The 26,507-nt window shown below is 38.2% G+C and overlaps 1 protein-coding gene and 1 long non-coding RNA gene across 2 annotated transcripts in view; both read left to right on the top strand.

Moving 5' to 3' along the window:
- MTPAP (mitochondrial poly(A) polymerase) overlaps positions 1–9,872 on the top strand; it is a 28,651-nt gene extending 18,779 nt beyond the window's left edge. Inside the window, exons 7-9 of the mRNA XM_019933582.3 lie at positions 6,959–7,051; positions 7,131–7,204; positions 8,891–9,872. Coding sequence (XP_019789141.2) covers positions 6,959–7,051; positions 7,131–7,204; positions 8,891–9,226 — 503 coding nt within the window. The 3' untranslated portion in view covers positions 9,227–9,872. The remainder of the gene's footprint in view (positions 1–6,958; positions 7,052–7,130; positions 7,205–8,890) is intronic.
- A 2,014-nt stretch (positions 9,873–11,886) lies between these two features.
- Positions 11,887–26,507, top strand: part of LOC109549691 (uncharacterized) — an 88,205-nt gene continuing 73,584 nt past the window's right edge. Inside the window, exon 1 of the long non-coding RNA XR_012330463.1 lies at positions 11,887–12,520. This is a non-coding gene — a long non-coding RNA (uncharacterized lncRNA). The remainder of the gene's footprint in view (positions 12,521–26,507) is intronic.

The raw sequence follows: 26,507 nt of genomic DNA, 5'->3' as shown, positions 1-26,507 counted from the left end.
AACGTGGTCAGAGAAACTTTGGGACCACTTCACTTGCTTCTTTCCACACAGCACATTATAGGTGTGAATTGCCAACAATGGAAAGCGAATTTGATGTTGCTACTTTTTTATCTTTGGTTTTTGAAGTTCTAGTGAAATCTTGAACTTGTAAAATAATTTTCTGTGGATGAATGTATATGAAGGATGTGGTGAAGATGATTTTGAGGAGAATTTGTCAAAATATTTTTTTCCTGCTCATTTAAGTATTTTTCAGAATCCATGTTTTTTATACTTTCTGATTTTAACCGATGGTCCCATACTGATGTACACTCAACAGTATATGGCTAAGAATAAAAACAGTGTTAAATCGTGAAATAATCAAGCCATCTTGGGCACTGCATAACTAAGCAGCTGAGGGACTCGTGTCCTGTTACAGTCCTTGTCTTCTAAACTGCGCCTCTCATTGGATATTCAAGTAGAGGCTGTCGTTTGTGTTGTTTCACAAAGAAGACAGTGAGACCCTGTCGACACGATTGCCTACCTGCATGCCTGCCTGCTGGCTTGTTTGTTAGTAGACGGCAGCGTCAATTTCTGGGGCGCCTGTTAGCACTTCTACGACTTTGTCAGCCGCTGTTTGAAATCCAGAAGTGGAAGTCCAAACTTCTTATCCTTGTGTTTCGGGTCCTTCGTGGTCTTCGTTTTCCTCCTCCTCTTGTACCTTCCCTCTTGTGTGTCGATCGGGAGCTGCAGCCCTTCTGCACATCTCTGTGCCTTCGCCTGAGGTGGCCTTTTCCTCCTGCCTCCTCTTCTTGCCTGGAGGACCCCCTCATCATCAAGGCAGAGAGGACATGCCCAGTCCACAGACTTGCTTGTTAGCTCTTTCCTGGCTTCTCTCTCCCCGCTGCCTCCCAGGAGGCAGTGCCTTGTCGGTTCCCAAGTACCTGGAGCGCACCTGGCTGGTAACAGCGGGTAGACTGCTGTCGTTCTTTTACCTGCCTGCCTTGGCCAGGCTTTTCTAGGGCAGGCTGTCTGATTCGTCTCTGCATTTTCTGCTCCTGGCTTAGAGAAGTTCGGTAAATAGATTGAAATGATTGGATGAACATTTTAAGGTTGAAGGTGGTTTTGTACTGAGCATGATGGCAAGTTTCGTATTTTGGTTATTCTTGAATTTTTGTTTCTTTATCTTTTCTTAGTCGCTACTACTTTCCCCCATGTGTCTTATTTTCGTGGGTCTTCTGCCCTTTTTTGGGCTTTGCTACCTTTGTTATATTTACTTCTGTGTTTAACGCTTTTAATGTAGCATCTTCCTCTTACACTCAGTTGTTTGATTAGAGCTCTTTTGTTTAGGATTCCTGCTTTTCTTTCCTATGACAAATTAAAGGTTTGAGGAAGAAACGACTGGGTAGTGTTTTCAGCAAATTTGATGCGGAGACCCCAGCACAGAAGAGAGCTTTATTTGCCAGCTTTCTGTGACCCAGTAACAATGTATTGAGTACCAGGCACTTGGCTAAAAAATTTTATGCATCGTCTCAATTTCCTAAGTTCACGTAGTTAGAACATGCTAGAGTCAGAATTCAAATGCAAGCACTTTTCAGAGCTTATACTTTTTTTCCAACTGAAATATAATACACATCAAAGTGCATATGTGTGTGTGTGTTTGTGTGTGTGTGTGTGTGTGTGCATAGATTTTCGCAAACTGAACACACCTCTGTAACCGCCACCCAGATTGGATAAAGCACCTAGAAGTACCAGCTGTGCTCCTTTCTGGTCACTGTACACCTTCCCGCAGCCCAGTCTCTTCTGACAGCGTAGATGAATCTTACCTGTTCGTGTCTCTTATGTCAAAGGTATCACAGAGTACATATTCTTCTGTGTCTGGCTTTTCCCTCTCAACATTGTGTTTAGGAGATTCACTCATCTTAGTGCATTTGTGGACCATTCATTTCCATTGCTATGTAGTATATTTTTTGGAGTTGGAGTTTGGTGGACGTTTGGGTAATTTGTAGTCTGGAACTGTGACAGGTAGTGCTGGTGTGCCTGTTCTGGCGCATTTCTTTTGGTGAGAACTGAACACAGGTACTCATTTCTGTCCAGTGTATCTGAGGAGTAGAGTTTCTGAGTCTCAGGCTTCGGGTATATTGACCTTTGGTAGAGACACTGGCAAACAGTTTTCCACAGTGTGAACTCCCGCAGGCCCAGCATACAAGTTGTAAATGCTGTTGGTCTTTGCCAACACCTGGGATTATCTTTCTTTATGTAGTTCTTCTAATTGCATGTGTCGTGGCATCGCGGTTTGTTTTGATTTTCTTTTCCCCGGTGACTAATAACATTGAGCACCTTTTCGTATATGTATTAGCCATTTGGGTATCTCTTGTGAAGTTTCTGTAAGTCTTTCGCTTATTTTTCTGTTGGATTATCTGTCATTTTCTAATTCATTCGTTGGAATTCTTTACATATTCTGCATGTGAGTCCTTGGTCGCGTGTTCTGTATGTATATGCGTATCTGTGTATCTCAACTATGTGCACACTGGTTCCCTTCACGCCCTTGATAGTGTCTGATGAAAAGGACTGTGGCTTTTAAAGTTCTATCAGTTACAGATGCGCATGGTTATTGCGGACTTTGTGACTGTAACTCGCGCTCTGGGCCCGTGCCTTCTACTCCTTTAGTCTCTCACTGTAGGCACCACTTTTAACTCTTTTACCTGATCTGTTTAATATTTTAAACCATATTTCCAAAATAAAATCCTGAATTGCTGTTTCTTGATTTTCCTTTTTCTTTAGCATTCGGCACCGTCTGTGACTTCCCTTTATGGAAGAGGAGGAATAACTCTTGCTCCTGTAGGGCCCTCACACATACACACGTATTTTCCACCCCTCGTATTGTGACTAGAGCTACGGCATGATCTTGCTGTGCACTCTTGACACTGTTGTGACTATGGAAGCACTATTCATATCTGATCCATGCAGTAAACTAAAATTAATTTCCTTTCCTGCCCAACTTCTTATATTTTTTGGAGTTAATAGTTTTTAATATTCCTTATTTATTTTGTTTGCTTAGTTTTTCATGTACTTAACATTAATTGAATCTCAAACTTGCCATGAGTTATCTCAATAAATCTTTTCTCAAAATAGAAGCGTCAAATACTCTGTTAATTAATTCTTCTTCACCTAACCTCTGTTTTTAAAAATAGTTCTTCATTTTATTTTGTTTAGTCTCATGTTAGAGGCCTTCCTCAGGTGTCTGGTAATCTTTGAATTTCTGCTCATGTTTGAGTTAGAAACTAAAAGCTCATCTGAGTCTCTGAGCCCGGGGGAGGCTTGCTGGCTGTGACACACGATACAGGGCCCGGCCGGGCTGTTCTCTGGGGCTTTGGGTCCCCATATCCAGGTCGTTCCTCTGGGGCTGCAGGCTCCCCAGAAAGGACTCTTTCGATCTTTTTCTCTGGCAGAAAAGGCCTGGCTACTGGCATGCTGAAACTTTGGCATTTATTGTGTCATTTATTGCATTTAGAACAGTTTTCCCACCGTCAGCTGTGCCTTGCATCTCCCAGTCTAGAGGTTCTTTCTTCTGTCTCCAGGGTAAACGCGACATTTTCCGTCAGGAAGAGACCTGGGGTCGGGGGAGGGTCTCAGTGCTTCTGTCACCGTCAGGCGTCCAGGCTGGGCCTGGCGCTTCAGCTCCTGAGCCATTGGGAGCTCTGCCTGGATATCTGGTTTCCTCTTGGCTTTCTTTACTGCTGGTTTAGGACCCGGTGTTTGCACATTGCCTGAGTCATTGCTGCTTGTGCATCTGTTCTTCATCTTAAAAATGTTGGTTGCTCTTGGCTCTTCTTTTCTCCACCTTTAAGATTGTATGTCATCTTACTGTCATTTCAGTGGTGCTCTGGGAGGGGGTAAAGGTGGATGCCTGAGTTTATTTTGCCATCTTTACCCCAGAGGGGCTGAGTGTCACTGGAGCGCGCGGCGTGATGGGGGGGCGTAGAAGGACCTGGCCTCGTCTGTAGATTAGCACGGGTGATTAGCAGTAAGTAGTCTGTGTTACAGATGCACACGTGTGAGGAACAGCATCTAAGTGTGAATTATTCTGGAGTCGAGTGAGCTACGAGGTGTTAGAGCTGCTTTCAAGGGGGGATATACCCATGCCACTCAGAGTCTTCACAGAGTTAGATCCAGGTACTTGAGAGGCGATCCCTTGGATGTGCATTTTCAAAAATCACTCTGGCTGGTGGACTAGAAGGAAGCAAAACGGCAACTGCCCGGGTGTGTTACCCCCGCCCCACCCCCAGATATTAAAGAGTTAGCCTCACAAGTGAGTGGGGCGGAGTCCCCTGCCACCTGCTGGCGTCTCTCAGTTACTACTGACCCATGGCATACCGGAAGGCTTGGCGCTGTTAATAGTTACAGTAGAAGCGGAATGTAGTTAGTTATATAATTGTAGCTATTCAAGTTTAATTCCAGTAAACTCTTCTTATAAGAGTAGGACATGATAAAGGATTTGTTACCAAAGAAAAATTAATCAGCTTTCATATAAACTTGATGCCTGTTGTTACGTCCCTTATTTAGATGCCTGTCCACTTCAGGTTGTTTGTTAGAAGTGCACGTGGCTGGTGCAGTGTTGATTTTGGCTCTTTCGAACAGAAAGATGAACCTAAATAATTATATAACCCCATAGATACGATCATCTCTACTGCAGCCCCTAGTAATCTATCAATATATACCAACTCTTGCCAGTTGTGATCTCTCTGGCAGACTGTGAGTTATGGTAGTTCAATATTAGTTCCCTGACAAATGTGGGTACGCTTATCAATCTGGATATGTCTGTGAGAATGTTATTCAGTGAATTTCATTTGTCATATGTATCATGTTGAAAAACAGTAATTGCTGTACCAATCATTGAAAATCTAAAGATTTCCAAAGGAAGCAAGAAAATCAGATTTAGTAAATACATAATCCTGATTGTTTTCGTGTAGTTTTGAAGCTCACTTAAGGGGAAGGACTCTATTCTGAGTTAATTAAGGAGCTTACACGGCTATTTTGTCCACAGCTGAGAAAGTTCGTATTAAGAATTTTTGCCAGTGTTTCATACAGTACATTTAAGAAGAAAGTCATTGCCGCGGGAATTAACGCAGAGTAATAGGGTATCTTACGTCTGAGTAGGTTGAGCATCATTTCTCTGTGGCAGTGCTGTCCAGTAGAACTTTCTGTGGTCATGTTGTACATTAGGGCAGCCACTTGTTATCTGTGGCTATCAGGCACTTGAAATATGGTTAGTGTGACTGAGGAACTGAATTTTTAATTTTAATGGCCGCATGTGTCTAGTGGCTGTTAAATTGGGCTGTGTAGCTGTTGTTTGGGTGATAGTTTAATAGCAGAAAAACGAGGGAGAGAAAAAAGGGGAAGACTTTAACAGCTGAGTTGTTTCTTAGGTTTGAATGCCTTGGGGATTTTGAAAAAACAAAAATGGCCCTATCTTAAATCAGAGGATAATTTTTGTCCTTTAAGTTTTACTACTTTGTTAAAAACTCTTTTAGTGAAGACCAGCAGTCATAGACACAGTCTGTTTTTCATCAGTGTACATTCCTAGAAATACTTTAATGTAGAAATACTTTAATGTGGATCTCATTTTTCTATTAGAATTACATTTCTGGGGGAAAAAAAGGACATAGCAGCTAAAAGAGCATCAATATATGTGACTGGCCTGTGTCACAAAAAATATAAACTGTTGATAATTTGAAATAATAAAACATATGCCCAGGTCCCATAAAAAGTAGATCTAAGTGGAACTGTATATAAGTTCTTCAGTTGTATAGTAGAGTACATAAAATTTGCTACTAAAATTAATAGCAATTAATTTTAGAATCTAGAATTAATGGTAGAATCTGGAATGCTTTTTGACAACTTAAGTCAGTAACTCAGGTCTTAACCAAAAAATAACCAAAATCATAAAAAAGGGGAGACAGAAGTTGGAAGGAATCTTGTTTATCTCTTTCTAAATTTCTTTCTGGCTGTTCTAGATAAGCACTCAGAGTCAAATATCAGCGATCATTCAGATTCTTGGTTGTGTGCCCGCTGTACGCTGGACTCTGTTCTTATGGGCTGGATGGGAGCGGGGAGGGAAGGTCATCACTGCCTTGATTGGACAGTGGCCTCTGTAGCCCCAGACTGGGGTAAGGGAGCAGACAGCATGCACGCAGTCATAGCGCAGTCGGGCAAGTGCCGATGGAGCACAGAACAGAAAGGCTGGAGCGCCAGCTTGGAGTTAGGGAAGGCGAAAGCCGTTTTTAGGTGGCCACTCATTAGACTTTCCAGAATGGGAGTTTGCCTGCATGTTGTACAGTGGAAGGTAGGTTAAAATGGTTGCAGGATTTCATGGTAGCTGTATATTTATTGATAACTAGGGAAATGATGACCTCTGAAGATGTATATACTGTTAGGAAAGGTGAATGTTTAAGTCCACTGTGCTGTTTAATGTGTGGTACTGAATCCCAGTCACTCTAGAGGCCTGCATCTTAGAAATTACTGGAAGCTTCTCAGAATTCTTAGAACATTCAATTTGTATGTATCGTGGATGAATTGTTGAAAGTAAACGCACAAAAGGGTGATAAGAATGAAAATGGAAATTAAATATTATTGATCAAAGATAGTGCCAGGATTTAAGTTGGTGAAAGATGGGAACTGTCTACATTTTCAGCTAGAAAACTGATGACCTCAAAAGATAGATTAGGAGTCATCGAGTGTTGATAGACAATTCTAGTGTGCTAAAGTACATGTGAAGTTAATTTTACCGAAGTAAAATTGCTCTCAAATCTTTTTTTAATCGAGTTTTAATCCTACTAACCGTCTATACTATATATAAAAAACACTGACTAATAATAGGGCACATTTATCTGTAACTTTGATTTATGTGATTATAGATTTCTGAAATAGGGAATATCTTTGAAACAGAATGTTAAATATTTTTCATTCCTGTTTATTTAAGATGCAGAAGATAAGTGTATAATAGAAGGCCACAACTGTACATTTGTTCGCGACTTCAATAGAATTAAACCTTCAGGAAACGCAGAAACACTAGGTAGGTGTTTTCTTGCTCTTTGTTCCTTTTGGACTGAAACAGACTTTTTTATTATTTTCCTTGTTTTATTTTCTTACAGAATTACTACTGAAAGAATTTTTTGAATATTTTGGAAATTTCGCGTTCAATAAAAATTCCATTAATATTCGACAGGTAAATACTGTTTCAATGTTTGGTTATTAGCTACATGGTCTTCTACTGCACTAAGATTTAACGAGTTTAGTTTTCAGAGCACTGTAACAAATGTCATTGCATGTCACCTCTATGGTGATAGACGGTAATAAGAAAGCTGGTACCTTAGTGGAGCTACATGACTTGGCTAAGATCAGTCATCTAGTGTCTGGAGGAGCAAAGGCCAGCTCTTTTCAACTTCTGCCTTTGTCACGTGGCCAAGTAACTTTGTGTCACTTACTACTAATACTGTGTCCTTCAAAATGTGGAATATATTTTGAAAGTTTTTTAGAAAGCATGATTTTACATATAGTTCTCTTTAAACTGGATTTGGGTTTCTATGAAAGAAACAGAATACCTAGTCCCAAAGATAGATGTGAGTGATTCCCTCAGTTTGAACCCTTAGGGTTTAAATTACTTAGGCAAGTGAATTACGATTTGGGTTCATCTGAGTAGCTGGAATGACAGACATTTTCCCTAAAGAGAATCTATCAGAGTAAACCCTGAGCAAAACTTGTTTGCACGTGGGAAATACTCGAGATGGCGCTCCGGGTCTGTTCTGCTCAGCATGTAGGTATCTGGTTACAGCCCTTAGAAGACGGGCTTCATAAAGCACATACTCAGATATTGTTTTTGTTTCTTCAACTCTCCTTTTTTCATTCTTCCCTAACCCTTATCCTGCTCATGGAGATCTTGTTTTTAACAAATAAAAAAGAAAGAAAGTGTGGGGTTGGGAGAGGGTAGAGGCACAGCGCTCTGGACTGCAGTCTAGAAGGAAGAAGGCACGGAGCATAGGGAGTTCTTCACCCTTTCTGCACCCTTACCCCTTAAGGTTCGGGGATGGTGGTCAGGCAGGACCCTGCGGGGCAGCGGCTTGAGAGGAGTTAGGGAATTAACGGGCTGCTCGCGTTGGAGACCTGACTGCTGGTTTTGCAGTGTCTGAGTCATATATGTGGTGTCATTTGCAAGAGGAAACGATTATATAGGCTAGTGGATCACTGATGTTTGTGTGACTCGAGCTCTAGCTTTTCTTTTTATTTCTGTGTCTTACCTGGCAGAGCCTTATTTAAGTTGGATCTTTAGGAATGTAGATGGGAAACGTCTAGTGTTTTTAAATGAATAATCCTTTGTTCCTTCTCTTCCTTTCTCATTTCATATTTGTGCAACATTAATTACTATATTTAATTTAAGGCTTCTGATTTTGTGTGCTTCTATTCCCACTGTAATAAGTATGTTTTTAGCAAGTTTCAAACGTAACTGTATCTTGTTTTCTGCCATTTTTCTTTTTCATATTTTTTTTCTTTCCCAGCTCTATTCTGTTAGGTAAATATTATGTTATTTTAAAAATACTTTTATTGGTTGACTCAGCCCAGATACCTCTCATCAGAGCAGTGACATCATCATCCGTAGCTCATAAACCTAATTTACTTTTCTCTAAAGAATATTCATAAAACTACAGTGGAAAAAATCAGTCAGAAGTACACACACACATATACACTAACTCATAACATGGATATATACCCACTCCCCTTGGGGAAGAAACTCTTTACTCTGTAAAGTTAATGCTGGTATTTTATGCATTTTTGACATTTTATTAAACCAAACAGTTTTTATATCTGAGCCCTTCATATATTTATACATCTTTGTCTTCCTTGTAATTATCTGTAGGGAAGGGAACAAAACAAACCTGAATCTTCTCCACTGCACATTCAGAATCCTTTTGAAACTTCTCTCAACATTAGCAAAAATGTAAGTCAAAGTCAGCTGCAAAAATTTGTAGATCTGGCCAGAGAAAGTGCCTGGATTTTACATCAGGAAGATAAAGATCGCCTTTCGCCATCAAATAATCAGCCCTGGGGGCTGGCAGCCCTGCTGCTACCTTCTGTAGCAAATAGTATGTCTCTTGCCAAGAAGAAAAAGAAGCCTGCAAGTGAAAGAATTAAAAACTTGTTGGAATCCATAAAAAGTGAGAGTACAGAAAATTCCACAGCCACCAATGGGTAAAGAGCAGTTAGTACGCAGGCATGATGGCTGCTCCTTCGCTTTCAGAACTGGTTTTAGCCTCTAAGATAATCCCTGGACTGCCTGGAAGAATGGTGTGAAATTCTGGCAGATCACACTTTCATCCGATGTCTCTGTTTTCATGATCTTCTCATTGGGCCCCTTAAACTGGTCTGACATTCTGCGATGTTTTCAGTCTGAAAGCCAGTGGCACTGTATTAAAACGCCAGCCATGGGAACAGGTGAAAGAAGATTGGAATATACTTCAGTTAAAATATACAAAGCAAGTGGGAAAAATTAGTTTTACAATCAAACCATTGTTGAAATCCGCATCAGTCTCTGGGTGTAAATCATTTAGAAGGACTTCTAGGTATGTACATACGTAGGCAATGAATACAATAAAGTTGCAGAATTTGATAGTACTCTTTATTTTTGTATTCTTCAAAGTACTCGTATTCACATATAAATAAAAACAGATGGGTACTGATTTCCAAAAATGTTCATGTTTTTAAAACAGATGAATGCAGACACTTCAGTTACTACATTCTAGGTATTCTAAGCCAAATATATGAAAATACTAGTGCGCTGTATTTAAAAATATTACTTAGTTAATTTTTCTGTTTTCAAAAATAAAATCCTTTTTCTACTAGTATGTGGTATTGCCAATATTCCTTCACTTCTCTTTTAAGAATTCCTTTCTCCCTGTGGGGAATAGGTATGTATTGAAATACTATTTCCATTACATTCCCTGTAGAGTAACTTTCAGTTTATGCAGCAAATATAGAGTTGGAAAATACACACTTGAGCCAGCTGACTTCACGGTGAATTACTCAGCCGCTTTGGGCCCCAGTTTTCTCTTCTGTTAAATGGGGATGATAATAGTGCCTCCTTCACCAGCTGGCTGTGAAGGTTAGGCGAGGCCCATAGGAAAGTGCAAGGTCATGGGCCTGGCACTTAGCACATGTTTGTAATGTTTGTGGTATAGAATTATTATTCTTGCTACTCAGAATACAGATGTAGCATTTGTACTGGTTTTCAAAATAGTTTCCCATCTAAATTTTAGGTCAGAAACGATAATGAGCTCTGCTTGGGGCGTTATGGGAAACTCATTAATAGAATTGTCATGAAGCAAGTAAGTTCTGTGCCCATGTGCCGTGCTATTTGATTTCACATCTGAAACCAACAAACAGGCAGGCATCAGTGTTCTTCTATACAGGCGGTGTCCTTAAATTAAAAGCCGTTTTTCATTTGTTTTTTAATTAGGTTAATTCTGTTGGGCCGGAAATCTGTATTGAGAGTTAAAAAGAGGTTTAAAGAGCATAAATATTTAAGAGTTTCTAAATGAAATGATTTTTTTTTCTGTTCACAGGTATTTGATTGGACATTTTCGTTTTCTGGTTGGTGTTAAGTCTGAAATGGTCATTTAAGCGCATAAAGTATGCATATGTCTTAGCACTTCTTTTCTGTTTTGTAATTTATAGAATAACTTTGACACCCTAGGTCTGGTTTACTTTTCAGAATGAGGTTTAATTATAGGATGTTTTAATCTACACTGATCTTTTTTTTATTTTTATTTTTTTAATTTACTTTTGGCTGTGTTTGGTCTTCATTGCTGCGCACAGGCTTTCTCTAGTTGCGGCGAGTGGGGGCTACTCTTCGTTGCGGTGCGCGGGCTTCTCATTGCAGTGGCTTCTCTTGTTGCGGAGCACAGGCTCTAGAGCGCAGGCTCAGTAGTTGAAGCGCCCGGGCTTAGTTGCTCCGCGGCATGTGGGATCTTCCCGAACCAGGGATTGAACCTGTGTCACCTGCATTGGCAGGCGAATTCTTAACCACTGTGCCACCAGGCAAGTCCCTACACTAATCTTTTAACATGAAGTTTTCATTCCAGTAAACTGCATATGACTACAAATAAATGTATTATGTTTTTTCATAAGTTCATTGTATCACTTACCAAATTTTTAAAAGATAGTTTTTATTACATCTTAGGGGATAATCAGCAGTTATTTGTCATTGCCATTTCTTAGTTAAAACTAACTGCAGCAATAAAGGTAAGGAAAATTTTTCAAGGTTTTTCTTTTCTAGCTATTATGAGGGTTTCATCCACTAACTCTCATGAACAATAAGTTTTATTCTCTGTGTGAAAGTAACTTTGATGTGAGCCTACCTGAATCAGATTGATTTCATTATACATCATTCCTGATTTTATAGCCCACTAGGCTAATTCGTGGAGTTATTATCCATTTTTAGGAAATCAGAGAATTGTCCAGACATTCTAGGAGAACAACGCGTAATCTGTCTCATTCACAGACCTTCAGTCATCATAGAGAAGAAGAGAGGATAAAAACAGTTGCAGTTGGACTTTCTTCCTGCGATCGATCATTCACTACTTAGCTCTTTGTTTTGCTCTAGGGTGAGACCAGAATTAGACTGTTTCAAGTCACTTCATGTTCCTAGAAATCACTTGGCCTTAGACATACAGCCCTATTCAATTCGTTACAGCCTAATGCTGCCACAGTAGGCAAACGCCACATTTACGTGTATAATTTAAACCTGCACAGAGAACACCTGCAGCAAAACCCGCAGAAAGAGCCACCAGGCAGCCGCTGCACGTCCGGGTAGCAGCTCTTCTCCACTCTCCAGAGTTCCGTGTTCAGTTGGTGAGTAGCTGTCCTAGTGTCTCGGTTCAGCCCCTTCAGGAGCCGTTGTGGGAGGGGAACATTCAAAACGCTGTAGCAAGGAAGCAACTGTTTCTACCGGAGATAGAAGAGGCCGATGTTCGTCAAATAGAATAGGGTAGGCCTTGAAGGAACTGTAATCCCTGTAGACCAAAGGAGGGGCCATAGGGATTGTCATTCTGGCAGCAGAAGGCAGTGTAAATGGGAGTCAGGAGGACCAAGCGCGTTTGGAGTGCGGGCCGCCTGACCGGTTGGGGTGGGGTTTTGGCTGTGATACTCAGAGAGTCGAGGTTGAGCAAGATGGTGAAGGACAGCGAGTTAAGGAGGTTGAGTATATTTGCAGCGGTAGAGCATTGAAGGTTTTTGTGTACGAGAGTAATAAAAGTTAAAGCAGTACTTTAGATGATTAATCTGTTGGTACTAAGTAGTTATCAAGCGCCGCTGCTTTTTTCTTAGCAAATTTGAGTACCTTAGGTTCCATCATTGAGTTAGATAAAATTTGGCTGTTAAATTTTGCACACAGGTCCAGGAGCTGACTCTCATATACCTCAGAAGAGTATTTAACAAGAAGGCAAAGTTTAAGTGGCTTAAAGCCATCATCAGGAAATATCATCAGGTCATGGTATGTAATTTTATGTAAAGCCTTCCTAATGAGAAATTCTTTGCAGTATATACTTGGACAGGAATGAAAACATGATCAGAAGTCACTTTTCACCTTGGGATGATGTTGGAAATTTTATTTTAAATACTTGAAAGGCTTATTTTAGTTTCCATGCTGAGTTCAATTTCTTGTGGATACATATTCCAACGAATATAAACATTACAATGTTCCTCTGGAATTCCCATGGAGCAACTCCCAGAAAATGTCTATTTTAGGTGGAATCTTTAATCAGAAATATCTATGATACAGGATATATAAATCACCACAAACTATTTTGAAAATACACTCTTTATATTTCAAATGCGATCCCTTATGTTATCTGTGTGTATGTGTATCCACCCAGCTTTAAGTGCTCAGTGGGGTCAAAACTAGATTAAAGTCATTATTCACTTTTTCTGTCTACTTTCAGATGAATACATTTAAACTTTTTTTTTTTTTTCACGGCAAAGTTTCTAATCTTTTAGGATGGGGTGCTGAGATGTTTTAAAGAGAGTATTGGAAAGATGGGATTTGAAACAGTAAATGTTACACTGTGAAGAATACATAGTATGGTAAAATACCTAATTTGGAATAGAGCAAGTCCAACATAATGAAAAATATAAATTATAAATGATATTTTCTGGGTTTCTTTTGAAGTATGACACATTGAAAACTTACTACAATGGATGCCGTCAAATAAAATGGAGCAAGTTAATGAAAGATTACAAATTAGGTTTGTGTTATGTTCTGTGTCACCAAATTCATTAACGTGTCAGGCACAATGGAAGTCATACATCTTGAAGCTTCTTATTACAGAGTTACTGGTACTTGGCTTAGATTAATGGTGCCTAATGGTTAGAGTTTTAATTAATCTTTGCTAAACTTACACGTGGTCTTGGAGAGTGGTGTGAAATAACATTAACATCTCTTTGTCTCAAAAACTGAGTAAAAGGTGGATTATGAAGCTGGCTGATGTCTTGCAGTGGAATTTGAAACTCAAAGCCTGATTTTTTTTTTTTTTTTACTTCATGTGAGATGTGTATTATAATTCTATAGATACGCCTGTCAGTCTAAAAGTAGCACAAGCTTCACCTTGTGTTTCTTCTTTAGCAGTTGATTTTGGTGATTTGAGAAGGACTGTTTGTTTATGATTTATGTGAGAATGTCCCCTTTCCCCCCAGTTCTCTAATCAAACCTAAAGCAAGTATCTTTGGCGTTTCCCTGCTAGATTCTTGGCATCACTGGTTGTAAAGCTCAGTTATCAGGACTGAGGGGTCTTCTTCAGCTTTATATAATTGAATTTTTAAAACAGAGGATTACAGCATTTTTCGTATATTTTTTATTTGATCAAAATATTTTTATATTTTGATATCTTTCTTTTTTAAAAAAGTGATGACTAGAATAACAGTGAGCAGTGGTACTTCACTTATCTGTTGTTAAGTGGTAAGATGGGTTCAAATGAACACATTTTTCATATAACACTGATTTCCAGAGCTTCATCCTCATCTCTGGACATAGGACTGTCAAATGATTATTTTAGTTCCACCTCTAGAACTTCATCATTATTGTGCACTGGACTTTGTGCTTTACTTCCAATTCAACCTGTTTTATTTATTTATTTATTTATTTAGGCTGTGCTGGGTCTTCATTGCGGCACGCGGGCTGTTCGTTGCAGGATTCTCTCTAGTTGTGGTGCACGGGCTCAGTAGTTGAGATGTGCGGGCTCCAGAGTGCGCAGGCTTAGTTGTTCCATGGCATGTGGGATCTTAGTTCCCCAACCAGGGATCGAACGCATGTCCCCTGCATTGGAAGGCGGATTCTTAACCACTGGACCACCTGGAAAGTCCCTCAACCTGTTTTAAATTAAAATTATTTTCTTCCTCAAAACTGGCTAACCTCATAATTGGCTCATTTCTGTTGTTGGTATCATTATTCTCTGCCACCATAGCTCAGACTCTGGGATCCTTTTAGACTCCTTTTTTTTTTCACCTTGTTTAATTAATCTCTCTATTTCTGTTGCCATTAGCTTAGTTTATGTCATTACCTCTCTTCTAACTTAATACAATAATGTATTAGCTAGTTTCCCAACCCACTGTTTTCCCTCTTCTGTGTACCCATGTAAACCATCAATTTTCAGAGGAATAGGAGTCAAAGTACCTTTTATGGTAAATTAACATTAAATTATATGTGTTTATTGCAGTTCTAAAGATACCTTGAAACTGTGCAGAGCTTAAGGTCATTCTAAATATCAGGTGTACAAAACATATACCAGTTGAAGGTTCTAATTAGTACAAAGCACTGGATTCTTTTCTGTAACATCAAAATGTCTTCTGTTTATAAACTCCACTGACTTCTGAAAGTTTTCAAACTTCTCTACTAATGACACTTGATCCCCCAAATACTGGTACAACAGAGTCATTCATTCAGTAAACATTTACCCGTGATTGCTATGTACCAGACCCTCTAAACTGAGACATACCTAGAGACGGAAGGTTTGAATTGCCAGAAAAATGATTTCTGTTCTTGGATAGAAAGGCTTAGTGTAAGGGTAACAGTTTTGCCTACGTATCAATTAATGATGATGCAGTCAATTAAAATTCTTTAAGAATTTTTTAAAGAAACTTGAAAGTCATTGGAAGTGTATGAGGAAGAATAAACATACAAAAATAGGAGAAAAAATTTTTAAAAATTCAACAAATAACATTAAAATATAAGGCACGGTAATTAAAATAATACTACTGGTTTGAGATAGACAAACCAATGGAACAGTAACAGAAATATACTCGATATATAAGGGAATTTACAGTGATATGATAAAGGGCAACATTTCAAATCAATAGAAAGATGGATTATTCAATAGTGTTGGGACAACTGGTAGCTATTGGAAAAAAAATAGTTTGATCCTAGTCTCACTCTAATACCCAAATAAACTCCAGGTGGGTTGGAATTTAAATGTGGAGGGGAAGAAAGTGAAATCATAAAGTCCTAAAGAAACCCTGGATGAATATTATGAACTTGGGATAGGGAAGGGTGCCTTTTCAAGGATGACGTGCATTTATAAAAGAATATATTGATAAATTTGACTACTTTAAAATGGAAAGCTATGCCACAAAACAGCCGTAACCAAAAGTCTGATCCTAATGGAAAAAGGGCCAATTTTTCTAATAATGAGCTCCACAAATGTGTAAGAAATAGGCAGAACAAAGCTATATCATAGAAGCAGTTAAAATTGACAAGTAATAAAGATGGTCAAGCTTACAGATAATTATATAAAACATTATTATTATGGAGAATTTTGAACCCAGGCAAAAGTAAACTGAAAAGTATAATGAACTTGCATAAATCCATCACCTGTTTCAATAATTAACTCGTGGCAAATTTGCTTTAATATATAACCCATTTACTTACCCAATCTGTATTATTTTAAGTATATTTCAGTCATTCTATCATTTTATCTGTAAATATGTCAGTTACTGGCAAAAGATAAGAGCTTTTTTCTAACATAATCACAAATCATTATTAAACCTAAGAAGAACAAACAAAACAATAATTCTCTAGTATCTTCATATCTACTTAGAGTTCAAGTTTCCATTGTCTTATGGATGTCACAGTTGTTTTTTCCCAAGACTGTTTGTTTGAATTGTGATCCAGTTACGGTCCCCATGTTGTGATTGGTTGGCCTGTTTCTGAAGTCTCTTGAATTCTTAGGTTTACACTTCGTCTCTTTTTCTTTTGCGATATATTGAAGGTGCGGGGTTACCTGTCTTAGGGAGTTTCCCACAACACGGACGGTGCTGATTTTGTTGGCGCAAACGATTCTGTGCTGTGCAGTTGTTCAACATTAGTGACATAAGAATATTTATCAGATTTAGAAAACTTTCAGTCATGTTCTTTCCTGTTTTTTTCCTATCTTTGTCTCTTCATCGTGGGTATTTCTAATCTGTATTACAGCTCATCAGTTTTTTTCTTTAGAGATGTCTAATTTTTTAAACCCATTCATTCAGTTCTCAATTCCAGTAGGGTTTTTATTTTTGTTTTTTCAGTTCTAGGATTTCTATCTGGTATTTGAAATTATTTTTTCTAATTTTCTGACAGAATTCTGAGTCTCGTCTTTGATTTTCTTATAAAGTCTGTCTGATAAGTTGATTGATTATCTGGTCTGCTTCTGTGTTTCATGATGCTGACTTCTATTCTAGGATGCCTGACTGGTGGTGTTTTGTGTGTTGACATTGTATGTGGAAAATAGATTACTTGAGGGAGGGTGATGTTGATTTCCCTTCAGAATGGATTTATTTTTGCTTCTGGAAGGTGGGTGGGAGTACTTATGATCCTGGATCACTGTGGTCCAGAAGGGGCTTAAGATTTTGAATTTGGATTCAGTTCCAGATTCTAGCCTCGCCCAAAGCCAGGAGGGCTCAGCGGGGCCCCTTCTCCTCGTTAGGTCCTGAGCTCCCTTTCCCTGCGATCCTTCTGAAAGCCCTGCTCAGCTCTGATTGCCTCATCCGCAGGCGTCCCTGTGGGGAAAGCAGTCCCACGTGCTAGGCTCACCTAGTGTAGGTCTGCGTCTCGGCAGTCCTGGAGGTTTTCACTGCCTTGATAGCATTTGGATGCTTTCAAGCAACTGCTTTTTGTCTTGCCCAGCTGCAAAGACAGCTGAGAGAGAGAGAGAGTTGGTATGTACTGCCTAGACTGCCATTACTGGAAGCCACTGAGTTCTTTTTGAGTCCAGCTTCTGATCCCATATGTGTGTGTGTATATATATATATATATATATATATATATATATATATATATATACATATACATATTTTTTTTTTAATTTTATAGGAATGACGTATACTGTTCATTTAGTTTACTTCCTTCTAAGGGGCTTTCACATGATGTCTCAGTTGCCGAAAAGCCTTGAGTTGGGCTTTACCTAGCAGTGCGGACACCTGGCTGAAGTGAAAGCCTAGTTCACCCTTGAGGAAACAAGGTTCTGCAGGTGTTGTTCTGTGCTCGGCTTCAGAAATCAGAAATTTCCAGCTTTTACTTCTGGATTGTGATTTCCTCATAGAGGATTTTGTCCATGCCATTTGAAAGTTTAAATTTATGCCACGTGTGAATGAGTGGCAAAGTGCCCAAATAAGAATGGGGAAAATATCTTCTTTTTCCAACCATGTTCAGACACCTCAAACAACTGTGAAATACAATTTTTCTTCCAGTTTTCCAAAATATTTATCTGGGCTGAGACCAAGAATGAAAGCATTTTAGGCCAAAAACCCCTTGGAAATTTTATGATTTATAATAGAGTTCCCTTTTGAATTTTAGGCATATGTTGTTAGAGTATCTTATTTATGAACGCAAGATTTTAGTGCATTTTTACATCAGTGAAATAACTCGTGTTTCTTTTCTATAAGTTATTTTTCTAATATTTAGCTATTTCATATTTGTAGTTTTTCGGCTATATTATCAGCCTATATTTGTTTAGGTAACAGAGAGGTAGCAATTAAAAATAGCTATCATAATTTTGAGTTAGTTTTCAAATTATAATTTGATACTTGTCTTCTAGCATTGCCATATTGCCAGAAACGTTAACTCAAGTCTAAATATTTAATAAAATCATTTTGAAAAGCAAAATAATTCGGTGTTTTTATCTTGGTTGCTCTGAACAAAGCCAGTACTTCAAACTTCTCGACGCTTCAGGGTGAAAATTGTGTTAAGTAGTATTTGAATTTAAATGTGGTTTAAAATGTTTCTTAATTCTAAAGCCCTCTGTAGTTTCCGTTTTCTAAGCAATATTAGCTATATTTGATCTTTAGATGAAGAAAGATTTGACTATGATTAAATACGTACAGTACCATCCTGGAATAAATTTTATTCATAGATTAGTAAAATATGTGCAGCGTGATTTAGGAGAAAATATTTTAGGCCATTAAATTTAGTTACATAAGCTATGGTATGTTTTAAATTCTGTGCAATGAAATCTGTTTTGCTTTAAAAATAAAAAGTTCATTGCACTGGAAAATGTGGAGTATTTGTTATCCAAGACCATCAAAAGCATACCCGGTCACATATTTAGGAAAATTTTGAAATACTAGTTTTAGCCTATCAATTTAATGGCATTTGTTATGATTGTCTGATTTTCTTATCTGTAGTTAAAAGCCTTAAGAGGGCTTCTCTGGTGGCACAGTGGTTGAGAGTCCGCCTGACGATGTAGGGGACACGGGTTCGTGCCCCGGTCCGGGAAGATCCCACATGCCGCGGAGCGGCTGGGCCCGTGAGCCATGGCCGCTGAGCCTGTGCGTCCGGAGCCTGTGCTCCGCAGCGGGAGAGGCCACAACAGTGAGAGCCCCGCGTACCGAAAAAAAAAAAAAGCCTTAAGAACACTCTTAATATTTGATCTGGTCACATTTCTTACAGTACATCGGTTTCAGTGCAGGTCTTTTCTCTGATATGGAGTAAGTATAGGACCTGGCACAGTGCCTGGCACATATTCGGTAATCGATAAACATTGCTTTCTTTCCCTTATCCCACCCCCATTCTTAGCCCATGATTTTAAAGGTATTAAGAAATAAAAATAGTACTAGGAAAAATTTAAGAGCTCAGCTTCCATTTAAAAATTTTTAACTTCTTTTTCTAAAAGAAGGATTCAAAATTAATGCATGGTGTTGTAGGCAGGGTTCTATGATGGCCCCAAGATTCCCACCCTCTGGAGGACACCCCTGTGTAACCCCCTCTCCTTGAGTGTGATCAGACCTGTGAGTCAGTCCCTTGATTGGGTTGTGTTACATGGCGAAGGTGATGGTTGAATCGTTCTGTGATTATTACCTGATATGACTCCTAGCCGACTGGAGAGAGACATTTCTGCTGGCTTCGAAGAAGTAAGCTGTCTCATTGTGCATGGCCACGTGGCTGGAACCTGAGGGTGGCTTCTAAGAGCTGAGAGCCGTCCCCACCAACAGCCAGCAAGCAATCAGGGGCCTTGTTCCCAGCCACAAGGAAACTGTGAGATAATAAACAAATGTCGGGGCTTTTAAGAGCATCCTGAGCATAGGTGAGATGACACCTTGGCCAACACATCGATTTTAGCACTCTAAGACTGAGAAGAGGACCAGTTAAATCGATTTCTGACTCAAGCCACAGAAACTGAGAAAATCAATGTATATTGTTTTAAGCTGCTAAGTTCGTGGGAGTTTGTTATGCAGTAATAGAAAATCAATACATTAGGGAAAACCTCCCTTGTGAAAGTTAAATTATTGTTTATTCACTTTACAGTGTAAATATCTTTGTTCAGGACTGGAGTCAAAGGATGAAGATTGATATGAGTAATCATCCTCATCAGTAAACAATCAAAGGTTATAGCTGTGCTCTGAATAAAGGCCCCAACTATGTCTATGTTCTAATCCCAGAAACTGAACATGTCACTTTACATGGCTAAAGGGACTTTGTGGGTGTGATTAAGTTAAAGGCCCTGAGATTATTCTGGATTTTCCAAGTGGCCGCAATGTAATCATAAGGGTCAGTAGGAGGAAGAAAGATGTGATGAGGGATTCAGAGGTCAGGTGGAGAAGTATTTGAAGATACTGCACTGCTGTCTTTGACGATGGAACTGTAAGTTAAGAAATCTGTGGTGTCTTAAGCCACTACATTTGTGGTAATTTGTGCAGCAGTAGGAAAATAGTACACAAGATATCTGAGAGAAGCCTGTTACATCGAAGAAAGCAAAACAGTGATTCGTAGGACACAAGCTATACAGGACGAAGAACACCTCAAAGATAAAAACTTTAGTAGTTGTTTTTTGGGGGTTCTAGGATTGAGACCTCCTAGTCTGCCATCTTGCTAATGTCCTATGAATATCTTCTTCATTACATTCTTATTATCTACTTATAGCTTTATATACTTTATATATATCCTTTTTTTCAACTTTATTACATATTTTATTAAAACTGAGAGGACATTTAATGTAAGTTGTACCCAAAATGCTATCATTCAAAATCTTAAGACACCAACAATTGTAAAATGGATCTGCATTTCAGAAATGTTAAAATGTGTGTGTATGGGGGTAGGGGGTGGAGATCAGGGAGAAGCATCTTAGAATCAATGCAATGCAGCAGATACCTCCAAATTCCTTTGCCAAGTGATTGTAAAAACTTTCCCTCCTACCAGAAATACAAAAATCCAAAATTTCCACATCGCTACAAAAACTTAGAGAGTTTGATGATACGGCTTAAAAAAAAAAAAAACAAAAAAACCCTGCAGTTCCCTAAGCACATTTTCCAAATATTTATAGTTATTTTGTGTTCCCTCTAGTGTAAATTGCTGTTGCCATTTTTCTACTCAGTTTTGTATTTTCCCTATTTTTAAGAGCTTTTTATGTATTCTAGCTTTATTCATTGTGAATATAGTCTGTCATATTCTGGATTGGTTTTGTAATTATTTTTTACATTTTTCTAATTATCTCTTTCTTCACCAAATCAACTTTTTTATTAAGTTTTATAACCAGTCTTCACATCTTATAGGTGTTTCATCCCTGTTCTTATTCAAAATTGTCTTGCCTATTCTGGGCTTCAACATTTCTTTGTGAATATAAGGGTCTGTTTGTCAAGTTTTATGAACAAAAATCTTTGAAATTATATTGATTGTATAGATTAACCTTCAACATTTGCATCTTTATTATAGTGCATTTTCCCATCCATGAACGTGGTATACCTCTCCAACTGGTCTTCCTTTATATCCTTCAATAAAGTATGAAATTTGTTCTCATAAAGCATTTACAGATCTTTTGTTAGATTTATTCTATGGAATGTTATTTTTTGTTAGCTACTTGGAGTAAGACATTAAAACTACATTTTCTAACTTATTGTTCGTGGTGTTCAAATACACTAATTTTATTTGACTTTGTATCCATAATTTAAAAAAAATCAGCTTGCCTAGATGGTCTCTTAATTTGCTTATGTAGATAATAATATCAAATGCAAATGTTTCTTCAAGGAATTTCCCTATTATTTCTAGTTCGCTAATTTTTTTCTAATATCTTTATTGGAGTACAATGGTGTGTTAGTTTCTGCTATATAACAAAGTGAATCAGCTATACATATACACATATCCCCGTATCCCCTCCCTCTTGAGTCTCCCTCCCTCCCACCCTCCCTATCCCACCCCTCTAGATGGTCACAAAGCACCGAGGTGATCTCCCTGTGCTACGTGGCTGCTTCCCACTAGCTATCTGTTTTACATTTGGTAGTGTATGTATGTCCACGCCACTCTCTCACTTTCTCCCAGCTTACCTTTCCCCTCCCTGTGTCCTCAACTCCATTCTCAACATCTGCGTCTTTATTCATGTCCTGCTGCTAGGTTCTTCAGAACCTTTTTCTTTTTTTTTTTTTTTTTTGGATTCCATATATATGTGTTAGCATATGTTTTTCTCTTTCTGACTTACTTCACTCTGTATGACAGACTCTAGGTCCATCCACGTCTCTACAAATAACTCAATTGTGTTTCTTTTTATGGCTGAGTAATATTCCATTGTATATATGTGCCACATCTTCTTTATCCATTGATGGACACATAGGTTGCTTCCATGTCCTGGCTATTGTAAATAGAGCTGCAATGAACATTGTGGTACATGACTCTTTTTGAATTATGGTTTTCTCAGGGTATCTGCCCAGTAGTGGGATTGCTTGGTCATATGGTAGTTCTATTTTTAGATTTTTTAAAGGAACCTCCATAATGTTCTCCATAGTGGCTGTATCAATTTCCATTCCCACCAACAGTGCAAGAGGGTTCCCTTTTCTCCACACCCTCTCCAGCATTTATTGTTTGTAGAATTTTTGATGATGGCTATTCTGACTGGTGTGAGGTGATACCTCATTGTAGTTTTGATCTGCATTTCTCTAATGATTAGTGATGTTGAGCATCCTTTCATGTGTTTGTTGGCAATCTGTATGTCTTCTTTGGAGAAATGTCTATTTAGGTCTTCTGCCCAGTTTTGGATTGGGTTGTTTGTTTTTTTGATATTGAGCTGCATGAGCTGCTTGTAAATTTTGGAGATTAATCCTTTGTCAGTTGCTTCATTTGTAAATATTTTTTCCCATTCTGACGGTTGTCTTTTCGTCTTGTTTATATTTTCCTTTGCTGTGCAAAAGCTTTTAAGTTTCATAAGGTCCCATGTGTTTATTTTTGTTTTTGTTTTCATTTCTCTAGGAGGTGGGTCAAAAAGGATCTTGCTGTGATTTATGTCATACAGTGTTCTGCCTATGTTTTCCTCTAAGAGTTTTATAGTGTCTGGTCTTACATTTAGGTCTTTAATCCCATTTTGAGTTTATTTTTGTGTATGGTGTTAGAGAGTGTTCTAATTTTATTCTTTCATATGTAGCTGTCCAGTTTTCCCAGCACCACTTATTGAAGAGGCTGTCTTTTCTCCATTGTATATTCTTGCCTCATTTATCAAAAATAAGGTGACAAGGGGCTTCCCTGGTGGCGCAGTGGTTGAGAGTCCACCTGCCGATTCAGGAGACACGGGTTCATGTCCCGGTCCAGGAAGATCCCACATGTCGCGGAGCGGGTAGGCCCGTGAGCTGTGGCCGCTGGGCCTGCGCGTCCAGAGCCTGTGCTTCGCAGTGGGAGCGGCCACAACAGTGAGAGGCCCGCATACCGCAAAAAAAAAAAAAAAAAAAAAAGGTGAACATAGGTGTGTGGATTTATCTCTGGGCTTTCTATCCTGTTGCATTGATCTGTATTTCTGTTTTTGTGCCAGTACCATACTGTCTTGATTATTGTAGCTTTGTAGTATAATCTGAAGTCCGGGAGCCTGATTCTTCCAGCTCCGTTTTTCTTTCTCAAGATTGCTCTGGCTATTTGGGGTCTTTTGTGTTTCCATACAAATTGTGAAATTGTTTGTTCTAGTTCTGTGAAAAATGCCAGTGGTAGTTTGATAGAGATTGCATTGAATCTATAGATGGCTTTGGGTAGTACAGTCATTTTCACAATGTTGATTCTTCCAATCCAAGAACATGGTATATCTCTCCATCTGTTTGTACCATCTTTAATTTCTTTCATCAGTGTCTTATAGTTTTCTGCATACAGGTCTTTTGTCTCCTTAGGTAGATTTATTCCTAGGTATTTTATTCTTTTCGTTGCAGTGGTAAATGGAAATGTTTCTCTAATTTCTCTTTCAGATTTTTCATCATTACTGTATAGGAATGCAAGAGATTTCTGTGAATTAATTTTGTATCCTGCAACTTTACCAAATTCATTGATTAGCTCTAGTATTTTTCTGGTAGCATCTTTAGGATTCTCTATGTATAGTATCATGTTATCTGCAAACAGTGACAACTTACCTCTTTTCAGATTTGGATTCCTTTTATTTCTTTTTCTTCTCTGATTGCTGTGGCTAAAACTTCTAAAACTATGTTGAATAACAGTGGTGAGAGTGGATATCCTTGTCTTGTTCCTGATCATAGAGGAAGTGTTTTCAGTTTTTCACAATTGACAACAATATTGGCTGTGGGTTTGTCATATATGGCCTTTATTATGTTGAGGTAGGTTCCCTCTATGCCTACTTTCTGGAGGATTTTTATCATAAATGGGTGTCGAATTTTTTCAAAAGCTTTTTCTGCATCTATTGAGATGATAATATGGTTTTTCTCCTTCAATTTGTTAATATGGTTTATCACATTGATTGATTTGCCTATACTGAAGAATCCTTGCATTCCGGGGATAAACCCCACTTAATCATGGTGTATGGTACTTTTAATATGCTGTTGGATTCTGTTTGCTGGTATTTTGTTGAGGATTTTTACATCTATGTTCATCAGTGATATTGGCCTGTAGTTTTCTTTCTTTGTGACATCTTTGTCTGGTTTTGGTATCAGGGTGATGGTGGCCTCATAGAATGAGTTTGGGAGTGTTCCTCCCTCTGCTATATTTTGGAAAAGTTTCAGAAGGATAGATGTTAGTTCTTCTCTGAAAGTTTGATAGAATTCGCCTGTGAAGCCATCTGGTCCTGAGCTTTTGTTTGTTGGAAGATTTTTAATCACAGTTTCAATTTCAGTGCTTGTAATTGGTCTGTTTATATTTTCTATTTCTTCCTGGTTCAGTCTCAGAAGGTTGTGCTTTTCTAAGAATTTGTCCATTTCTTCCATTTGTCCATTTTATTGGCATATAGTTGCTTGTAGTAATCTCTAATGATTCTTTGTATTTCTGCAGCGTCAGTTGTTACTTCTTTTTCATTTCTAATTCTGTTGATATGAGTCTTCTCCCTTTTTTTTCTTGATGTGTCTGGCTAATGGTTTATCAATTTTGTTTATTTTCTCAAAGAACCAGGTTTTAATTTTATTGATTTTGCTATTGTTTCATTCATTTTTCCCTTTATTTCTGATCTGATCTTTATGATTTCTTTCCTTCTGCTAACGTCAGCTTGTTTTTGTTCTTCTTTTTCTAATTGCTTTAGGTGTAAGGTTAGATTGTTTATTTGAGATGTTTCTTGTTTCGTGAGGTAGGATTGTATTGCTATAAACTTCCCTCTTAGAACTGCTTTTGCTGCGTCCCATAGGTTTTGGGTCATCGTGTTTTCATTGTCATTTGTTTCTAGGTATTTTTTGATTTCCTCTTTAATTTCTTCAGTGATCTCTTGGTTATTTAGTAGTGTATTGTTTATCCTTCCTGTGTTTGTATTTTTTTACGGATTTTTTTTCTGTAATTGATATCTGGTCATAGTGTTGTGGTCAAAAAAGATACTTGATATGATTTCCATTTTTTAAAATTTACCAAGGCTTGATTTATGACCCAAGATATGATCTATCCTGGAGAATGTTCCATGAGCACTTGAGAAGAAAATGTATTCTGTTGCTTTTGGATGGAATGTCCTATAAATATCAATTGAGTCCATCTTGTTTAATGTATCATTTAAAGCTTGTGTTTCCTTATTTATTTTCATTTTGGATGATCTATCCATTGGTGAAAGTGGGTGTTAAAGTCCCCTACTATGATTGTGTTACCATCGATTTCCCCTTTTATGGCTGTTAGTATTTGCATTATGTATTGAGGTGCTCCTATGTTGGGTGCATAAATATTTACAGTTGTTATATCTTCTTCTTGGATTGATCCCTTGATCATTATTTAGTGTTCTTCTTTGTCTCTTGTAATAGTCTTTATTTTAAAATTATTTTGTCTGATATGAGAATTGCTACTCCAGCTTTCGTTTGATTTCCATTTGTATGGAATATCTTTTTCCATCCCCTCATTTTCAGTCTGTATATATCCCTAAGTCTGAAGTGGGTCTCTTGTAGACAGTGTATATACGGGTCTTGTTTTTGTATCCGTTCAGCCAGTCTACGTCTTTTGGTTGGAGCATTTAATCCATTTACATTTAAGGTAATTATATGTATGTTCCTATTACCATTTTCTTAATTGTTTTGGGTTTGTTATTGTAGGTCTTTTCCTTCTTTTGTGTTTCCTGCCTAGAGAAGTTCCTTTAGCATTTGTTGTAAAGCTGGTTTGGTGGTGCTGACTTCTCTTAGCTTTTGCTTGTCTGTTAAGGTTTTAATTTCTCCATCAAATCTGAATGAGATGCTCGCTGGGTTGAGTAATCTTGGTTGTAGGTTTTCCCCCTTCATCACTTTAAATATGTCCTGCTACTCCCTTCTCGCTTGCAGAGTTGCTGCTGAAAGATCAGCTGATAACCTCATGGGGATTCCCTTGTATGTTATTTGTTGTTTTTCCCTTGCTGCTTTTAATATTTTTTTCTTTGTATTTAATTTTTGATAGTTTGATTAATATGTTTCTTGGAATGTTTCTCCTTGGATTTATCCTTTATGGGACTCTCTGTGCTTCCTGGACTTCATTGACTATTTCCTTTTCCATCCTAAGGAAGTTTTCAACTACAATCTCTTCAAATATTTTCTCAGTCCCTTTCTTTTTCTCTTCTTCTTCTGGGATCCCCTATAATTCAAACGTTGGTGCATTTGATGTTGTCCCAGAGGTCTCT

Source organism: Tursiops truncatus, chromosome 2 (genome assembly GCF_011762595.2).
Source record: "Tursiops truncatus isolate mTurTru1 chromosome 2, mTurTru1.mat.Y, whole genome shotgun sequence".
Taxonomy (NCBI): domain Eukaryota; kingdom Metazoa; phylum Chordata; class Mammalia; order Artiodactyla; family Delphinidae; genus Tursiops; species Tursiops truncatus.
This window is presented reverse-complemented; position numbering and strand designations above follow the sequence as displayed.